At 35.8% G+C, this 19,272-nt stretch overlaps 1 protein-coding gene across 1 annotated transcript in view; it reads left to right on the top strand.

The window, feature by feature from the left end:
- Positions 1-19,272, top strand: part of CSPG4 (chondroitin sulfate proteoglycan 4) — an 881,559-nt gene that overhangs the window by 757,865 nt on the left and 104,422 nt on the right. Inside the window, exon 6 of the mRNA XM_044070270.1 lies at positions 7,626-7,824. Within this exon, the coding sequence (XP_043926205.1) occupies positions 7,626-7,824 (199 nt within the window). The remainder of the gene's footprint in view (positions 1-7,625; positions 7,825-19,272) is intronic.

Genomic DNA, 19,272 nt, shown 5'->3' on the forward strand with positions numbered 1-19,272 from the left:
GCCTTGTCATTTTTTTTTTTTTTTTTTTTTTTTTAAACTAATGCTTGGTAAACAGGACCATTCAGCAAGCCAAACCACCATGCCAGCTGTTTGCTTTCAGTCTGAGCTTCTTGGTGGCTTTAATATGTTGTTGGAAGCCATGGATTTGATACACTCTTTGAAAATATTCATTCTACAATAGTGCATCACCATCGTAGTCTGCCCATTTTCTAAAGGAAATGATTACATTCTGTGCTTCACATAGATATAGTGATGATTCACCAGGTCACATATACTTACTGAAAACAGTAAGTGATTGCGTTTAAGAATTTTTAGTCAACAATAAACCCAATTGTTATTCCTCTATATTTATATTTTTTATCTTCCATATACTTGTCACTATATATTTTCAGTTTATATAGACTAGGCCTTTCTTCCACACACAAACACACACACACACACACACACACAAATATATATATATATATATATATATATATATATATATATATATATATAGAGAGAGAGAGAGAGAGAGAGAGCACATGAAAAATGAATACTCAAAACAGCAAATATAAAAAGAGTGAGCATTTTAGAGGAAATCTAAAATAATGTAATATATGGAAAAGTAAAAAACTACTTTTCTTGCTGTAGTGAAGCCCCCTGCTAATTATATATACGAGCTCCGAGATCACACAACAGTGTGGGTAAGGACAGATTCCCTTACTCCTCTGCAATGCCATTTCATACAAAAACTTCATTAGGAAAATATTTGCTCATATGAGCGTTCACTTTTTTTTTTTTTTTAATAACAGTAAAAAGCATTGACTCATATGAATGTTTGTTCTTTTAAATTGTAACCAGAGCTACATAGATAGATGATACAGATATATATATATATATATATATATGTACATACATACAACACCTTTATTTTATTCAAAGTCTTTGGAAGTGCTGAGACACATTTTCTCTTCTTGTTTGTAAATATTTTTTATGCATTTCTGTACCATAATAGTTCTGCTTAACCTTGTCTTAATGTTTAAAATATTTTATTTATTTTCTCTTCTGGTTTAATAGTTAAGACTCAAGGGTTCTGTCAAAGTGGCTACTCATTGCTATAACATGCATTTGTTATCTTCTGACCATTAACTGACAGTTGTTTGTAATGTTTTTTATTAGATTTGTACTCCTTTTTTTGCTGTAACCTTTTTTAAATGTAATGTATGTATTTGGAGTGTAATGTTTGTCTCCAGGTCTCCACTGAAAAGATGGCTTATGCCTAATGTGCTATCTTGCATACATATGCTAATAAGTAAATAAATAAACTGGTCAGTGCAAGTGAAAATCAAAATCACTTATTCCGAATTAACCATGGGATTTTGTAGGGGCTAAGACTAGTGTCTCTTCATTCTTTTTAAGATCTTTGTAAGTGTTTTTGCAATAATCACTAAGATGCATCTCCATGACAATTGCAAAAAAATTTTTTTTTTATTTCACCCACAAATTAAAGTAATCCTAGCCCACTCCTCACACCATCTTACCAACACTCCGTCACCTAAATCTCTAACAATCTTCTCTCTAAATATCCAAAGTATTGCAAATAAAATAACTGAACATCACGCCTGGATTTCTAACACATCTCCCCACATTTTAACTCTATCAGAAACCTGGCTTAAACCCCACATCCTCAACTCAGAAATCTTACCTCCTGATTACAATATCCTTCACTCAGATAGAACAACAAATGGGAGGGGGGTTGCGATCCTCTACTCCGAACAAATTAATCTACCCCCTCCATCTCTGTCCCTAGCTACTCACCCACAGAAATTCTTATTGTAAACTGTCACCTCAGCTCTTCCAAAAGAATTGCTGAAGTCTCTATATATATTCCCTATGGCAATAATATTCCCATCCTAGAGAAATTTCTTTCCTGACTTACATTGTATTTCCCTTATCAAACTATCATACTTAGAAATGTCAACATAGATTGGTCTAAACTGTCCCTCACATCCCCTACCCTTAGTCTCAACCTTCATGGATTTCACCAACACATAACTACCCCTACTAGAACTAACAAAAACTCCACATCTGGACCTATCCTTGACTGGATCCTCACCTCAGCCTCCAACCATTACCATAACCCTGGCACACTTCCTAACTCTTTAAGTGACCACTCCCTAACCTTTATTCATAGATTTACCCAACATTCACCAAAAGATTACACTTACAGAGTATGTCATAACCTTACCCACTTTGACCGAGATGCATTTAACTCTAAGCTATCCTGCATTAACTGGTCCTTCCTGTACCACCTCCCTCTTAATAAGGCTGTGGAATCCTTCTATAAGATTTTCTTGATATACTAGATTCCATTGCCCCTTCTAGAAAAATCAGAATGAAATCCAGCTGTGCCTCCTGACTTACTAAACAAACTCGCTCAATCATGCAGAATACAGATGCCACCTGGAAAACCTGGGTTAAAAACAAATTCCCCCCTCTTACTACATAAATACAAAAAGCTTAGAAATATGACCAAAAAACTAGTCATTAAAGATAAGAAAGCTTACTTCTCCTCTAAACAATATAGCCCACACAAAAATGCAAAAATCTTACAAGAGAGAGATGAGACAAGGAGAAGTACAACAGCATAGCACAGTATTCAAAGTATAGGAGAGCAGAGCCTTAGCAAGGGCGGGCTGGAAGAACATCTGCCCTAGAGCCAATGCATAGAGGGAGTACACTAAGATTTGACATTTCACAAGTGACAGCTTGTAAACTAGCAGAACTTCTTTTCTTTCAAAATCTTACTATAAGATAAACAATTCAGTCTAGTACCAGGTCAAGCCGCATTGCAATGTCTGAGTAAGCAGACAGTAAGACTGTGCTACCCCTGTCCCTAACCCCCATCCCTACTCTTGCTACATAATAAGTTGTTGATGCCAGTCTGACAGCTTACAAGCTGTTGCAAAGCAATTATGATCATGTGTAGACAGTGTGGGGCGGCACCAAACTCCATTGCCTTGCCTCTGCCTGCAGTTCAATACTAGCAAGAAGTTAGTCAAAAATGGAAAGGAGGGGGTGCTGCAACATACTGTTCATCTAGACTATTAAACTGTCATACTAATTTAGAGCTTTGTAGGCAATGTCCAGGACCACAGCACAAAGGTATATGACTCAACTAAGATTCACTTCTAGCATCTTCAGATCACCATTTTCTGAACCTGTAAGAAACTGAAAGAGTTAAGGAATGGTTAATTATTTCCAGCATCATATCTACCCTATATATGTGATTTGTGCAGGTAACAGTTCAGAATAGCCATGTTTACGTTTACTTCCTCTAGAATTTTCTTTTCATTGCAATCTTTCCTTAACAAGACATGCAATCTCTTCTCTATCTCAGTGTTATAGGACATCACTGTGCCACTTTGGTATAATATTGACTTTGTTTACTTTACTTAAAAAAATATATCTTGTTTTTAGACTGCTGTCTTTCCTTTGCTTCAAGACTGTCTGCCTGTATTTTCTTCCACTCTGTTTCGCTCCATGCAGGAAAACCACTTTACGTATAATACATAGATGTAAAGTAACATCACTCAACAGATGCTTCTAATGCTATATCCTTTTATTTAAGACCAGTATACTAAAACAGTAAAACATGCAGGTAAGCAGCATAACTTTAGAACTTAGCTTTATATCTATCAAACGAAGAGCTGGATGAAAATGCTTGGCTCAGTTTTTTTTCTGGTTACCACAGCAGCCCATATAATATATGTGTGAATGTTACTCATTTAAAATTTACCATGAAGATAATCACCACAGTACATAGGATATATTGCACATTGCCTTTTATGCCAACTTTAATCTGTACCAACTTGTATATTTATTTGTATTGCACTGTGTTACTCTTGTAGAAGGTACATGTTGAAAGTTATGGTTATATGCAAGTGATAGAGAAAGCACACTGTTTCACTGGTTAAAGTTTTCATCTCAGAGGACCATGGTTCTGTCCCGGTCTTTCTTTAATGCATGTGCAAAGTTTTCATGTTATTCTGTGTATTCACTAGGTGTTATGGTTTCCACCAAAAAGCATGCTTGTTAATTAGGTACTTTATATCTGACCAGATATCTTGATATATATTTGTTTTTGCGAGTCAGTTCATCTACTGTGCTAAAACCTGAGGCAATGAATAAAAGTATATTATTTTTATACCTGCTTTGTCACATCTGGAACTCAAAGTGGGTCTACCCAGAAAATCCAGACCAGCCTGTTTCCAAGCTGATAAATGAAATACCATTCAAACAAATGCATACATACAATGACTCTATAAGATGAATTGTAATAAAACCAGTAAAAGTGATTAACTAAATAATCCTGCTAGTGATGGGCTTAAGCACTAATATCATAATGGATAACAGTCTTGGGCACAGTTTATGCTTCAGTTAAGCAACTGTTGTGTTGTTTGTTTTCAGATGTGGAAAGAACTACAACTGAGATTCCGCCAAGTTTGTTACATACTGAAGACGTGGATACCCAGCCCTATGGAATAGTTTATTTTCTTAACTCACCATCTAATGGAAAAGTAACCCTACAAAATAATCCTGATGTTCCCATTTTACAGTTCACCCAGGCTGACATCGATAACAGCCAAGTTATCTATACTCATGAAGGTTTGTTTTCTTCAAAATACTTACCACTTGTGCAGTAGTTTTGTGTATGCAGCTCCTGTCCTTACAAATGTTCAAGCATCCCTTATTACCAAACTAGAGCAAACAAAATAGCCAGATTCACCTCCAATCTCCCTCACAAATCCCATCACTGTCTTGCCCTTAAAAAACTCCATTGGACAGAATTCTCTAATCAGTTGCTTCTGCCCCAACTTCATATTTCACACTCTATTCTGAATGACCCCTCTTCTGCCTCTCCATCTCTAATGTAATCTCTATAACTATAACCATCCTCGCCACCTTCGTGCCACCAGCAAACACCTCCTTGATATTTACAAACCCAGTAAAAATATTGGCAAGTCCCTCTACAAATACTCTGTTACCCATGCCTGGAACTCTCTCCCCCTTAACATAAGAAGCTTTCATCAAAAGTACCTGTTTAAAAAAGAACTTAAACTCCTTCTAGAAAAGACACGGTCCTGTCCATGTCAACCCCCGCTTGACCCTATCTAACCCTATCTAACCTCTTTTCATTTTAACTTCTTTATACTGCAACTGACTCTCATATTACTCCTATCCAGTCTTTATGTACCAATTGCTCTCTGTTTAATTGCTTACATTATTTGAATTTACCTATGTGCAATGTTTTTCGACCAGACATTTATTACTTTTGCACTGTTTTCTATTGTCTGTTATGTTGCCTGCTGATCTCTGCATTTTTTATTAAATACAGTAGCAACTTGTTACATTTTTTCAACTATTGTAAAAATTTGTAATTTTTTCAACTATTATATTAATGTAATGTGTAATTTTTCTGGAGCTTTTCTCCTTGGGTTTCCACTGAAAATGGGCCCCCTGGCTCAGCTGGACTAACCCAGTTAACAAATGTTAATAAATGAATGAATTAATGAATTAAATAAATAAATAAATAAACAAACAGCTGCATTTCCACCTCCTGTGTTTTTTAAGCTGAAAATTCTCTTAATCTTAGCTATAGCCCTGCATCTTACATACTCTATATGTTGAGTGCTTAAGCAGTACAATTAATGAGCAATGAAAACAGCCCAAGAGTACTCTGTAAGAAGACTGAAGGATGGTGGGATAAGGAATGTTAATCTTACAAGAGAGAGATGAGACAAGGAGAAGTACAACAGCATAGCACAGTATTCAAAGTATAGGAGAGCAGAGCCTTAGCAAGGGCGGGCTGGAAGAACATCTGCCCTAGAGCCAATGCATAGAGGGAGTACACTAAGATTTGACATTTCACAAGTGACAGCTTGTAAACTAGCAGAACTTCTTTTCTTTCAAAATCTTACTATAAGATAAATAATTCAGTCTAGTACCAGGTCAAGCCGCATTGCAATGTCTGAGTAAGCAGACAGGAAGACTGTGCTACCCCTGTCCCTAACCCCCATCCCTACTCTTGCTACATAATAAGTTGTTGATGCCAGTCTGACAGCTTACAAGCTGTTGCAAAGCAATTATGATCATGTGTAGACAGTGTGGGGCGGCACCAAACTCCATTGCCTTGCCTCTGCCTGCAGTTCAATACTAGTAAGAAGTTAGTCAAAAATGGAAAGGAGGGGGTGCTGCAACATACTGTTCATCTAGGATATTAAACTGTCATACTAATTTAGAGCTTTGTAGGCAATGTCAAGGACCACAGCACAAAGGTATATGACTCAACTAAGATTCAATCCTAGCATCTTCAGATCACCATTTTTTGAACCTGTAAGAAACTGAAAGAGTTAAGGAATGGTTAATTATTTCCAGCATCATATCTACCCTATATATGTGATTTGTGCAGTTAACATTTCAGAATAGCCATGTTTACGTTTACTTCCTCTAGAATTTTCTTTTCATTGCGATCTTTCCTTAACAAGACATGCAACCTCTTCTCTATCTCAGTGTTATAGGACATCACTGTGCCACTTTGGTATAATATTGACTTTGTTTACTTTACTTAAAAAAATATATCTTGTTTTTAGACTGCTGTCTTTCCTTTGCTTCAAGGCTGTCTGCCTGTATTTCCTTCCACTCTGTTTCGCTCCATGCAGGAAAACCACTTTACGTATAATACATAGATGTAAAGTAACATCACTTGACAGATGCTTCTAATGCTCTGTCCTTTTATTTAAGACCAGTATACTAAAACAGTAAAACATGCAGGTAGGCAGCATAACTTTAGAACTTAGCTTTATATCTATCAAACGAAGAGCTGGATGAAAATGCTTGGCTCAGTTTTTTTTCTGGTTACCACAGCAGTCCGTATAATATATGTGTGAATGTTACTCATTTAAAATTTACCATGAAGATAATCACCACAGTACATAGGATATATTGCACATTGCCTTTTATGCCAACTTTAATCTGTACCAACTTGTATATTTATTTGTATTGCACTGTGTTACTCTTGTAGAAGGTACATGTTGAAAGTTATGGTTATATGCAAGTGATAGAGAAAGCACATTGTTTCATTGGTTAAAGTTTTCATCTCAGAGGACCATGGTTCTGTCCCGGTCTTTCTTTAATGCATGTGCAAAGTTTTCATGTTATTCTGCGTATTCACTAGGTGTTATGGTTTCCACCAAAAAGCATGCTTGTTAATTAGGTACTGTATATCTGACCAGATATCTTGATATATATTTGTTTTTGCAAGTCAGTTCATCTACTGTGCTAAAACCTGAGGCAATGAATAAAAGTATATTATTTTTATACCTGCTTTGTCACATCTGGAACTCAAAGTGGGTCTACCCAGAAAATCCAGACCAGCCTGTTTCCAAGCTGATAAATGAAATACCATTCAAACAAATGCATACATACAATGACTCTATAAGATGAATTGTAATAAAACCAGTAAAAGTGATTAACTAAATAATCCTGCTAGTGATGGGCTTAAGCACTAATATCATAATGGATAACAGTCTTGGGCACAGTTTATGCTTCAGTTAAGCAACTGTTGTGTTGTTTGTTTTCAGATGTGGAAAAGAACTACAACTGAGATTCTGCCAAGTTTGTTACATACTGAAGACGTGGATACCCAGCCCTATGGAATAGTTTATTTTCTTAACTCACCATCTAATGGAAAAGTAACCCTACAAAATAATCCTGATGTTCCCATTTTACAGTTCACCCAGGCTGACATCGATAACAGCCAAGTTATCTATACTCATGAAGGTTTGTTTTCTTCAAAATACTTACCACTTGTGCAGTAGTTTTGTGTGTGTGTGTGTGTGTGTGTGTGTGTGTGTGTGTGTGTGTGTGTGTGTGTGTGTGTGTGTGTGTGTGTGTGTCTGCACACACACAATAAGTTTTTTAAATGTGCTGTGACAAAGGCTGACAAACTGAGCCCAGTTCCATGGTACTGAGGGATAAAGCCCTCACTGAACTTCAGATGACCCATGTTCGATTAGTGATGTGGGTGCTGAAGGGGCCAGGGTTTTTTAAATATGCTGTGACAAAGGCTAACAAACTGAGCCCAGTTCCATGGTACTGATGGATAAAGCCCTCACTGCACTTGAGATGACCCATGTTCGATTAGTGATGTGGGTGCTGAAGGGGCCACAGGAGGAGGATCCGAGTGAATGGATGATGCTGGATGACCCATCTGGGGGAGAGAGGCAGCCTGGCTCATTGCATTGGCAAGTAACACAATATTAAGAGTTAAGTAAGCCCTACATTGCAAGCAATCTGTCAACTGAACAGGAAACTACATATGTGTGAAAATGTTCATGCATCTCCCAATGTAGCTACAAAAGAAGCTTGTAAGGTAATGGGGATGAGACAGACCAGGGGATCTCTATACCTGCCCCCTCTTGACACCACACAGGGAACACATGGGCCAGAGGCCTGTCACCCCAAAAAAGGAATTAATGTGTTTCTAGTATGCAGAAAAAGTAAGAAGTTGGATGGTCCTGCAGATGGTAAAAAAAAGACTGAGAAAATGCTATTTCAAAAAAGAAATAAAGAAAAATGGATTTCGTGTAGATTATTTCCAAACAAAAAGATATGCAAAGAATAATTCATCATATGTGACAGTCTGCAGTATGAACACTAAGATGTTTTCGTGTGTGATTTAATTATGGAGATAATTGTGACCTTTTTCTGGAAACAGTGATAAGCTAGAAGTAATGATGATGTACAAAGGATAGAGGGAGTCATCAGAGTTGTGAGGAAAACAGTGACATAAAGGGATGATGGGGCTGATACACTCATTGAGAATTAATGAAAATATCAGCAGGTGTCTGAAGGGAAGGAAAACTGAAAACAGGCAAGCACAAGAGGGTGGAAATTTCCACAGGAATAAAGGTGGTAGAAAAAAACAACTCGTTCATAGACAAATTAGAGGTCTGAATGGGAGAGACAGAGGTTATCAAAATTTACACAGTACAATGAAACATAAAAGGCTATACCAATGAAAGGAGTCAGAAAAGGAGTGAGGATTCAATCCACTGTTTTGTATAACTGAGAAAGACTATGTCTAATAATATGAGGAGACAGGAATGGACTATAAGGGATGGTGAAAGAAAAGTGAAAAATACTGGGAAAAGTGTTGCTCTAAATATTTTCAGCTTTCGCTGCAAATCATTTCATACAAATAAACAATAAAGTAAGATATTGGCTCAGATTGCACATTCATCATCACTTCTACACTGTCATCCTCCAGCCTTGAGAGGAAAACATTCAGCCTTTAAAAAAGCCACATTTAAGAAGGATAGGCTCCTGAAAGCATAACCAATCACTGGTGAATAAATATTTTGTGTGGAGCATATAAAGCTGTTTTTTATAATGCTGAAGCAGATGTCATAGGAGCAGGCAAAAGCATGGAACACTTATTCTAGAATGAAATTCTTGTCCCATGAAACGAAGACCATGTGTCAACGTTGAGTGATACAGTCTGAGGACAGGTCATTCATAAAAATGAAGAAGAAGGGAATATAATCAAAATGAAAGCTGGTCATACTCAGTCCCACTGTGTATAAGTAGGTCAGCATGATCTGGAAATTTGTTAGCAGACCAATAGGAGATGGAGTATGAAAATGAATAACCAGCAGCAGAAACCTGATGACTACAGAACTACGGGAAGTTAGTGTGAAAAAATCTTAAAGAGATATACACTGAAAATGTTGTCAAATCATTGCATGCAAATGAATCCATATTATTTAAAAAAATGTGGAATATTGCAGACTTGGTTGATAGTGTTATGTGCCTAAGCTTCAAGTAACTAATTACACTTTAATGGAACTGACAATGCATGTGGGATGAAATATTTGTAAACATTAAAAGAGCTAAAAGTTATTTACAACAAATCTGTATGCACATTGCTAATGTTCTGTTGGCTGAGAAATTGCATAGTCTCTGTTTTGATCTGTACAGCAGGCAATATTTATATAATCATGAGCAAACAACGTCAGTAACCAAATAACTGTGCTACCACAGATAAGTATGAATGAAGAGCCAAGCCTGATGAAGCATGGGCTTATTTATAGCCCAAAAGCTAGCTGTTGTATTTCAGTATATTGATTGTGTATTATTTTTATCAGTCATTATTTTTATTAGAAGCATTTATTAAATTATTTACTACAATAAATGGCTATTTATTTATAATTTTTTGCTGTTGTGCTTTTTTGGGCAAAGACATTTGAGTTTCAGACTTCATACCCTTCAGAAAATTCATGCTAATGCAAAACCTGTTATTCTAATTAAGTTTGTAAGAGCAGCATTTAAAAAATGTTCCTTACTTTTGGGGCTTTGTCCCCCCATTATTTAGGGCTTTGTTGAGATTACTTGCTCTAAGAGGTTGGGAGGTATGTTTGCCACTTGCAAAAACATATTTTTCAGTGCAGACAGTATATAAGACTGCCACTAAGCTTGCAAGATTGACCCTGCCACACAGCCTCTAAAGTCATCACTTTCCCATCTTTCTGCATGAAATTATCTCTGTTCTGCAAGGTGGATTTGCAGCCTGCAAAAAAATATATTTCAGTGCAGACAGTATGTAAGACTGACACTAGGTAAGCTGCTAAAGCCATATGTACCGCAGAACTTGCAGCTAGTGCCACTGCTAAAAAAAGGCCACTTCAGATGTTAAGGTACTTCAGGTGTGTTAAAGCCATTTTACTTTAATACATATGGTTTCTTACCCATGAGCAACTTTTTCAACCTTCCTCTGCTACAATGTCCTGTTGGGTTACTCACATTATTTTAGCAAAACAACTTGTGCAGCTCTTTAAACCTTCCCTTACCTCCATTGTCACTGATTTTTTTACTTGACCTAATACCTCCATCTGTGAGGGGATTAAAACCTGCTCCGTTCACCTCACTACACTAGGGCTCACTCCCACCTACCCCCTCCTTATTAAAATTTATACTGAAAATATCCCCTCCCTTCCTCATTCATATCCACTCATCTTCCTACTAGCCTCTCCAATTCCTGCTGCTAACTAATTATTTAATAGCATTCACACAGATACTTTACAGTCTTATCTCACCTCCCCTCCACACTTATCCTTCTCTACTTCTTCACTTCTGCATTGTTCTAACTTTATAATCTATACTTTTATTCTCCTTTTCCCTTGTACAGTATCTACTTTTCCTCTTCAGTAAGTCCTTCTTCAATAATACGCTTCCTTTTATAATATTGACAGAAAACATAATACCCACAAACATTTTATTGTACACATCACCCTCTTAATCATTCTCCTAATACATTCTTTTATTCACTATTTCACCCAACCACACCACATAATTTCTCTTACAGACTACAGTCTATTAAAATCTTAACCTTTCTCCATCTCCATAATATGAGACTGCCCTACCTGGAATCTCCAGCAAGCCATTTCTACTATCAACTGTTTTTCCCCTCGTCTTCCTCCCTTCTCCTTTAAAACCTTTTCCTTTTTTGTTTTCAACTATAATCACCCATTAATACCACATAAAACCCGTCATTATTCTGCCTTACATGCTCTCAACTGAGTTGAACTCTCAAATCAACTAGCCCATATGTGACTTGTAATAACCCATAAATAATATAGAACCCCTCTACCTGACCTTCTATCTCCTCATCACTTCATCACTATGTCCTAAATCACCCTCTGCTCTCTCAAGACAAAAATCTGCTTGAAATTTATAAACCAAAAAAGTATGGAGCACAGTTTATACTGACACTGAATATACGAACTATGGAACTATATCCCAAATTCAGTCAGAACTATATCTAGCCACCATGGGTTTAAGTCTTCTCTCAAAAAAATCTCTCAGTAACTAACTCATGGCTATGCCCATGCACCTCACCTGTATGATCTATATTAATAAATACATTCTTATTAACCTAACCTCTCTTCATATTATTTATACCTTTCAAACACCTGACCTCTCCTCATTCTTAGGGTGGACTTGTATCTTTTTATTTTTATTTCCTAACACAGTAGACTCTACTTCTAATATCATTGTAGATACTTATTGTCATATTTAATAGTCATTTTTTTATTTCTTTTTAATTTTACATCATTGGTATTTCCTTGTGTTTTATTGTATGCTACGTATTCCACTATCAAACTGTATGTATATATGCTTTTTTAATTCCATTTGTACTAGTGTCATAGTTGATGTGATATAATTCTCTTGAGCTTTTCTCCCCGGGCCTCTGTTGAAAATGGGGATTTATTACCCAGTCAGACTTTCCCAGAAAAACAAATGTTAGTAAATAAATAATAAAGTATTTCACTTATGCCATCATCCATTTGTAAAGCCAACATGGGATAATCCATAGACAATTGTTGTGTTATTCTGTAGAAACAGCTATAGGCTATTCTCTAAAACAGTTTCTTCACTTAGATGACTGAAACACATTGTGTGTGTGTGTGCGTGTGTGTGTGTGTGTGTGTGTGTGTGTGTGTGTGTGTGTGTGTGTGTGTGTGTGTGTGTGTGTGTGTGTGTGTGTGTGTATGCATGCATGTGTGTGTTCGTGTATGTTTTCCCAGAGTTTTTCATTTTCTGGTTTTAAACAAACATTTAAAAATCAGAAGACATAACGTGGCCAAGTCTAGGTTTTATTTCAGTTACATAAAGTTTAGCAATGAATATCTTGAACAATTTTAAGTACAGCTGAACTGTCCTGGATTAAGCCAATGCACATCAAATAACTTTAGGTGCAAAATTTTGAAGGATGTCATTTCAAACTATACATATGCATAGAGAGAGAGAAAGAGAGTGTAAGACAGATATCTGTACATACTGAACTTAATAAAAATTCAGCTTGAACCTATTCATTCAAAAGCATGTTTAACTGTAATTTTTTATGACAAGACCGCTGATGAACTAGACAGTCTGAATGAAAAGAAACTGTACTCTTAAACAAGACGATAAAAGGAGTCTAAACTTTCCATTTCACTGTTTCTTCAAAAGGGATGGAATGGACAACTTGCTGCTGAGAGGGCAAACATTTTGTTTCTGGTTAATATGTAGTCAAGACATTGGGTTACTGGACACTCCTGTAAATAGCTGTTTCTTTTTCTTTTATGTGTGAGATTTAGTTGAATTTTTTTCATTTATTATGTTCATAAATTTCTGACTGTAAATATTGTGATTATTTTACAAACTGAAAATCCTATAAAAACTTAAAAAAAAAACAACAAAAAAACTATTTTGGGTTTGAATATTGCAAGCATGCCAGACATACATTACAGAAGTAAAAATGTTTTTTCTTGTCAATCAGTGATCAGTATGGATAATAAAAACTTAGAAACATCCTGCACAATTTCTTACAAGAGCCATATCTAAAGCTAGATAATCCATTGTACCAACTAAATTAGAATATATTGACACTTCTCCAGAGTATGGATCCAATAACCATATATTGACACTTCTCCAGTGTATGGATCCAATAACCATACAAAAGCACTTCAATGCCTCCTGTTTCCCCTAAGCAAAGAGACAAATTCAGGGAAAAGGTATTCTATGGTTAACTACAGTCCTCAAAGAAATGACAAAAAATGGAGATGATGCCTAGACAGATTGGAAAGCCAAGCCAAATAGGTAAGCAGGCTACCTACCAGTGTATCAAAAGAACTACTAAGATCAGTATGAATAATTAAAAAAGATCAATAGCTGTACAATGTCCAAACAGTTCTACTGAAGCAGCAAATGGCAAAAACTTCTGTAAACCCTTAGAATAGCTCAGTACAAACACAATTATTAGTAAATCTCCACGAAAAGTAGAATTCAGATGCATAGTTAAAATGACAGCAAAGTTTATGGTGAATCACCTCCACTATTCAACAATATTTTTAACCCTTGTCCAAACACACCACATATAGTTATCATACCTTTTAGGTTACTTAAAAGCTACGGATAAAGCAACACTTAAAAGGCTTCTGGAAAAAAATTATTATAGTCATATTCCAGATTTTCTCACATTGCATCCAAAACTACAGAAAGGAAGATGTTCTTCCTTAAGTGGACCTCTTCTCCTGCATTTACCGCATAACTTTGACAATTAAGACTATATCATCCAACTTCAAACTGTCTTTCATCAGCCACTTCCCAGAAGTCCTTTCCTCCACCCACCACTGAAAATGGCTACTTCCCTATTGCTAATACTTAGCCTCCCGATAAAATTCTAGAAAAAATACTCTACAGATACGTTCAACAACATAGCTTTCTATTGCACAAATTGTCCTATACTCATTAACCAGCAAATTTATAACAGCATTAAACAAGGACTACTTGCTAATGTATCATTCCTAGATTTAAAACGGGCATTCAACAAAATTGATAACTTCAATTTAGTGCTGAAATTAAGCAATTTTGGTTTCTTCCAGGAAGTGGATGATTGATTCTATAAGCACCTCTTGCACAAAATAGTAACAGCTCTAGACAACAATACTCTCTCTGCTATAGGTACATTAACCAAGGAACTCCCATAAGGCTCATTACCAGGATTGCTATCATTCTCATAATTTTTAATGATCTACTCTTGGACTCGCTAGACTTCAACTATAGTTAGTGTGCAGAAAACATTGTCATCACTAATGTCAGTAAGTCAACCTTTGTTTTAAACAACTACAAAATGTTATATTAGGGACATAGCAAAGACTTACCATTTCATATCTTCTTTAAATAACAAATGCTAATGAAATTCACCTCCCTTCCCCAAGGCATCAACAATATGTAGGTGTACTGCTCAATTAAACTTTCACTTTGCACTCACTCTGAGGTCCAGTCTGAAACAGTACTAAACTGACTTAAAGATATCAGACAGAATATCCTGCCGTCTAACCATTGAAGAAAAGCAATCTGTATCCATTAATGTGTTGCTTCTCAGGTTAGAGTATGCCCTACCCATTATAATGTTGTACACCCCCATAACTCTTCACTCTTACAAAATACAGAAACTAAAAGCCTAAGACTTTTTTTTTTCTTTAGTATCTCAGCAGGGTGCACCACTGAAAGAATTTGTAAAAAACTAACAGGCTGTTAGTCACATCTATGGCCTTGCTCCTGCTTAGTCCTCTAAAATTTAAAATCTGTTATCAAAAATATTATCCTCCCTTCAAAAAAAAAAACACTTCCTACCAGATATACCTACACTTCTCGACTGTCCAGATTTTCACAGAATGTCCAGATTTTTGTATCATATTTTTGGTCTGTTTCTCATAAAATTAGTTTTTTTTTAGAAAATCACTGAGGATTAAAGGTAGTAAATAATGACTTACATTTGAGTTTCACACTTCACGCCCTACAGAAAATGCATGTTAACAGACATCCTGTTATTCTGCCAACTTACTAAGCTTATAAAAGCAATATTTAAAATCTGTCCTAAATTGTAGGCCTTTGCCCCCCTCCCATTAATTTAAGCATTGTCCAGATATACTGTACTGCAAGGTTGAGAGGTATGGAAATACCCTATATGAAGTACATAACCAATACGGAATGAGAGTACACAGAGTCCTGCATATATTGGTATCTATTGAAAAATTTAAAATTAGAATTGTCCCAGCCTCGTGGAATACCCTACCTCAAAATTTCAGAGCATATATATGTAACATACAATTATTTAAAAAAAAACTAAAACTCATTATGTAGACCATTACAAGTGCAACTGCTTCATTGATCCATTTTAGTCTGAGCACCCTGAGATAAATTATATATCCAACAAATGCAGCAACCAGTGCAACCAACATGGCTGTCATAAAATTAAAACTTTAATATAATAAAACATTCATTAAGATTAGCACTTTCGGAAAACTCAGTATCCTTCATCAGATCAAACATTCCATGCAAACAATTCTCTATTTAAAAACTTCCCCAGTGAATCAAAATCATCGCAATAGTCTACATCCCTTTAGGGCTGGTTTGAGAGGTAGATTGCTGTTATGCCCGGGTAGCTTATCAGCCTGTAAGCTACCTATCCAGTTCATCTCAGCTACCTCAGTAACATTCACTAAATCTCCTCCACTTGTATTCTCATTAATGACTTGTATGGCCAAGAAGCGAAAGCTGTGACCATTATTCCCCAGTATATGTTTCATCAAGGCATTCTTAGAATTATTTAACCTAATGTCACTTACATGTTTTGAAATGCATTCCTTAAATTGGTGATTAGTCTTGTCAACATAAAAGGAACTGCATAAAACACAGCAAGCAGGATAAATAACATTTCTGGTCTTGCAGTCTGCATAAGATCTCAGCTTGTATATTTTGCCATTCACTACATGTACAAAAACATCTGAAGTTAAAATGTATTTGCAACAGGTGTACATATGGCATGGAAAAATTCCTTTTTTATTGGAAATCGCCTTAGATCTGGTCAAAACGCTATTACATAAAATCTGCTTTAAGTTCTTATACTTTTTACAATAGCCTTCTTAGTTTAGCTAAATATACTTTTGAGTCTTATATGGACAGCACTTTAATATTTTTTTAGCTATAGTGGTAACACATTGGTCAAAATCAAGTTTGACATCCATTAGAGTTCCTAAGTTCTTCATTAATTTGTTTTCAAGCTTTGTCCACTTGTTTTATAATCATATTTTTTATTTCTATTTCCTAAACAAAATAATGCTTATTTCTACCACTAAATACATGTTCTTATTACACCAAGTGCATATTGTAGCTAGCCCCTCTTGATATATATTAGTACCTTTTGGGGATGTAACTAAGTTGCCTAATTTTCAGTCATCAGACTTTGACATGTTGGGACCTGCTATAGCAAGTCCTGAAATATGGAGACTGAATGGCCAAAAGAACAGATTTACACATACTAAGTCTGAGAAGCCATTTTTTAGAATATCCCTTTTTTATTAGGTATGGTGATCTCAGAGTTGGTATATATAAGTCTGGGGGGGGGGGGACTAAAGCAGGGCTTACCCTGCAAAAAGAAGTTTAAAGGAGAAAATAGATTTTCAAGATTTTCTGTTCTCCCGTGTCTTCTGTCTTTTTTTTCAGCTTATTGGCACTCAGCATTTCAAGTGCTGACATTTCAATATGGAGCCAATATGTTATAATACATGGAGCACACTGATTACACTCCAAAAGTGGCAAAAGATAAGCTTGTTATGCATTTCTCCTATTTCAGAGAATTGCATGACAATAGGTTCATAGGTCAAACTAAGCTTATTACTGAGGGGTCATCAGTGAACAAGCCATTACACCCCTTGTTATTAACAGTATATTAGTTACCCCGGTAAGAAGATTATGTCCATATACCATGGGTGTGACTTTATGGTCTCCATCCAGTCTTCAAGTTTAGTTCTGAAAGTAGCTGTGATGTTAATTTATTTAAGTTTTTTTTTCAAGGGCAAGAAATGCACTGGATAACAAATCTGCCAGAGCAGCAGGTGTTGTTTATTTTATGGTGGAAAATGAAATATTTGGCATTAGTATTATATAGTCTATTGCTTTTGCAAAGATGGATGAGGACTCAAAAGATTGAAAAACACAACAGATCACTTCTCAGGAGTTTATATGAGAGAGTAGAGGGATAGCACTTTTATTCAGCTTTCAGAACTGTTAAGATGACATTTCCAAAGGCTCAATAGATTTCTGATCTCAATGGAGTGAAGAACATAGTAATTAATATCAGCATACAGTAAAAGAGCTACGAATTCCAACTGACTCAACAGGTTTAGGACTCACAATAGGCTAAGGTGAATCCAGTAGACTTGTGAATGAGGTTAGAAAGCTGGCGAAAGCTGATTGTCAGTGACATCCGTCTCCTCACATTATGTAGAGAGTAAAGGGCAGAGTGGAACCATACCATGTAGGTTCTGGAGGACATCAGCTTCTATCATGTTATATGAAAGGGTTTAGTTGTCATCATCAGCAAGGTAAGAGAGCAGTGGTTTAGATGTACTTTCAGTCCTGCTAAACTAGCTCTGTCTCTGCTTTTGGAGACCATTTTTAGAGGTCTATAGAAACAAGCTTTTTCCAGAGGATTTATTACACTACTTGAAATGAATATAGCACTTTAGTTATATATTCTCAGAAGATATTAGACCACTTAATTGCTTTACATTGGCATTCTGTTTAATTCTGTTACAAACTTTAATAAACTGGAAATCTTGACAGGCTGACAAATGTAGTACAATGGATGAAATGACATATTGCAACTGATATTCTGTAGTTGCTGCTAGGATAGTATTAACAGTAGCCTAATGGCTGTCATCACTGTTAGCCTCAACACAGGGATTAGGTGAGCTCTGACTGCATCCAGAATGAAAGCAAGGATACTCCAGGATTCCGATCACTATCATGTTAAGGAGAGAAGAACATCGTTTTTAGTGACCAGTCGGTTTTATTTTTATTAGCTTTTCTTTTTCATATGCAGTACTGTTTGGATGCTTACTTTTGCCAAGTATTGCCTATTCACAAATCAAGAACTGCAACCTCTCCATGTCATAAATTATATTTTGCATAACCTTGTAGAGGGTTTGAGTAGGCTGTGGTAGGAAGAATTCAAGAATCAGGAATCATTTCTTACCCTGACACAAACCCAGAGCAATTGAGTTTTGTAACCATAAGAAGTTAATGTATTTCTTCTATAACTATTAATAATTTGGTAACTTAAGAGTTTACAAGTGAAAATCTGATGACAAAGACTAAAAAGAAATGTTTTATATCTAAGAGCTGTAATGTGAATTAATCATAAGGAAAATGTAATATGAGACATTATTATGTGGCTTTATGTATTTGTAAAGAATTTTATGCAAAAAAATGAAGGTTATTTAAGAACTAATTTAATGAACACTTAGGGGATGTTCATAATACATTAGTCCAATAATGCCTTAATCCTGAATAAAAAATGGTTGTATTGTTTTCGTCTCAGGATCTGTGCTTGCCATGCTAAAATTATGATTTTTGATGCATTGGTTATTTAATCTTTAAATTCAGTTTTTATTGTTATAATGCCAATAGTGGCACATTAAAATATAGCAATCAAATGTTCTTATCACAAGTCCTGCTACTGAAATAAAAGAGTGATTCTTTGTTAATTTGAGTGAAACACACTGAAATGTTTGAATCACAATTTTAATAATGCCATATTGACGGGAATTAAGCCATCTAAGAAAGCAATCATGTTTTGTTCTAATTTTCAGGCATAGTAGAAGGTGACACTATGTGGAA

The sequence above is a fragment of the Protopterus annectens genome, chromosome 4.part1 (assembly GCF_019279795.1).
Source record: "Protopterus annectens isolate FY-2018-M chromosome 4.part1, PAN1.0, whole genome shotgun sequence".
NCBI lineage: Eukaryota > Metazoa > Chordata > Ceratodontiformes > Protopteridae > Protopterus > Protopterus annectens.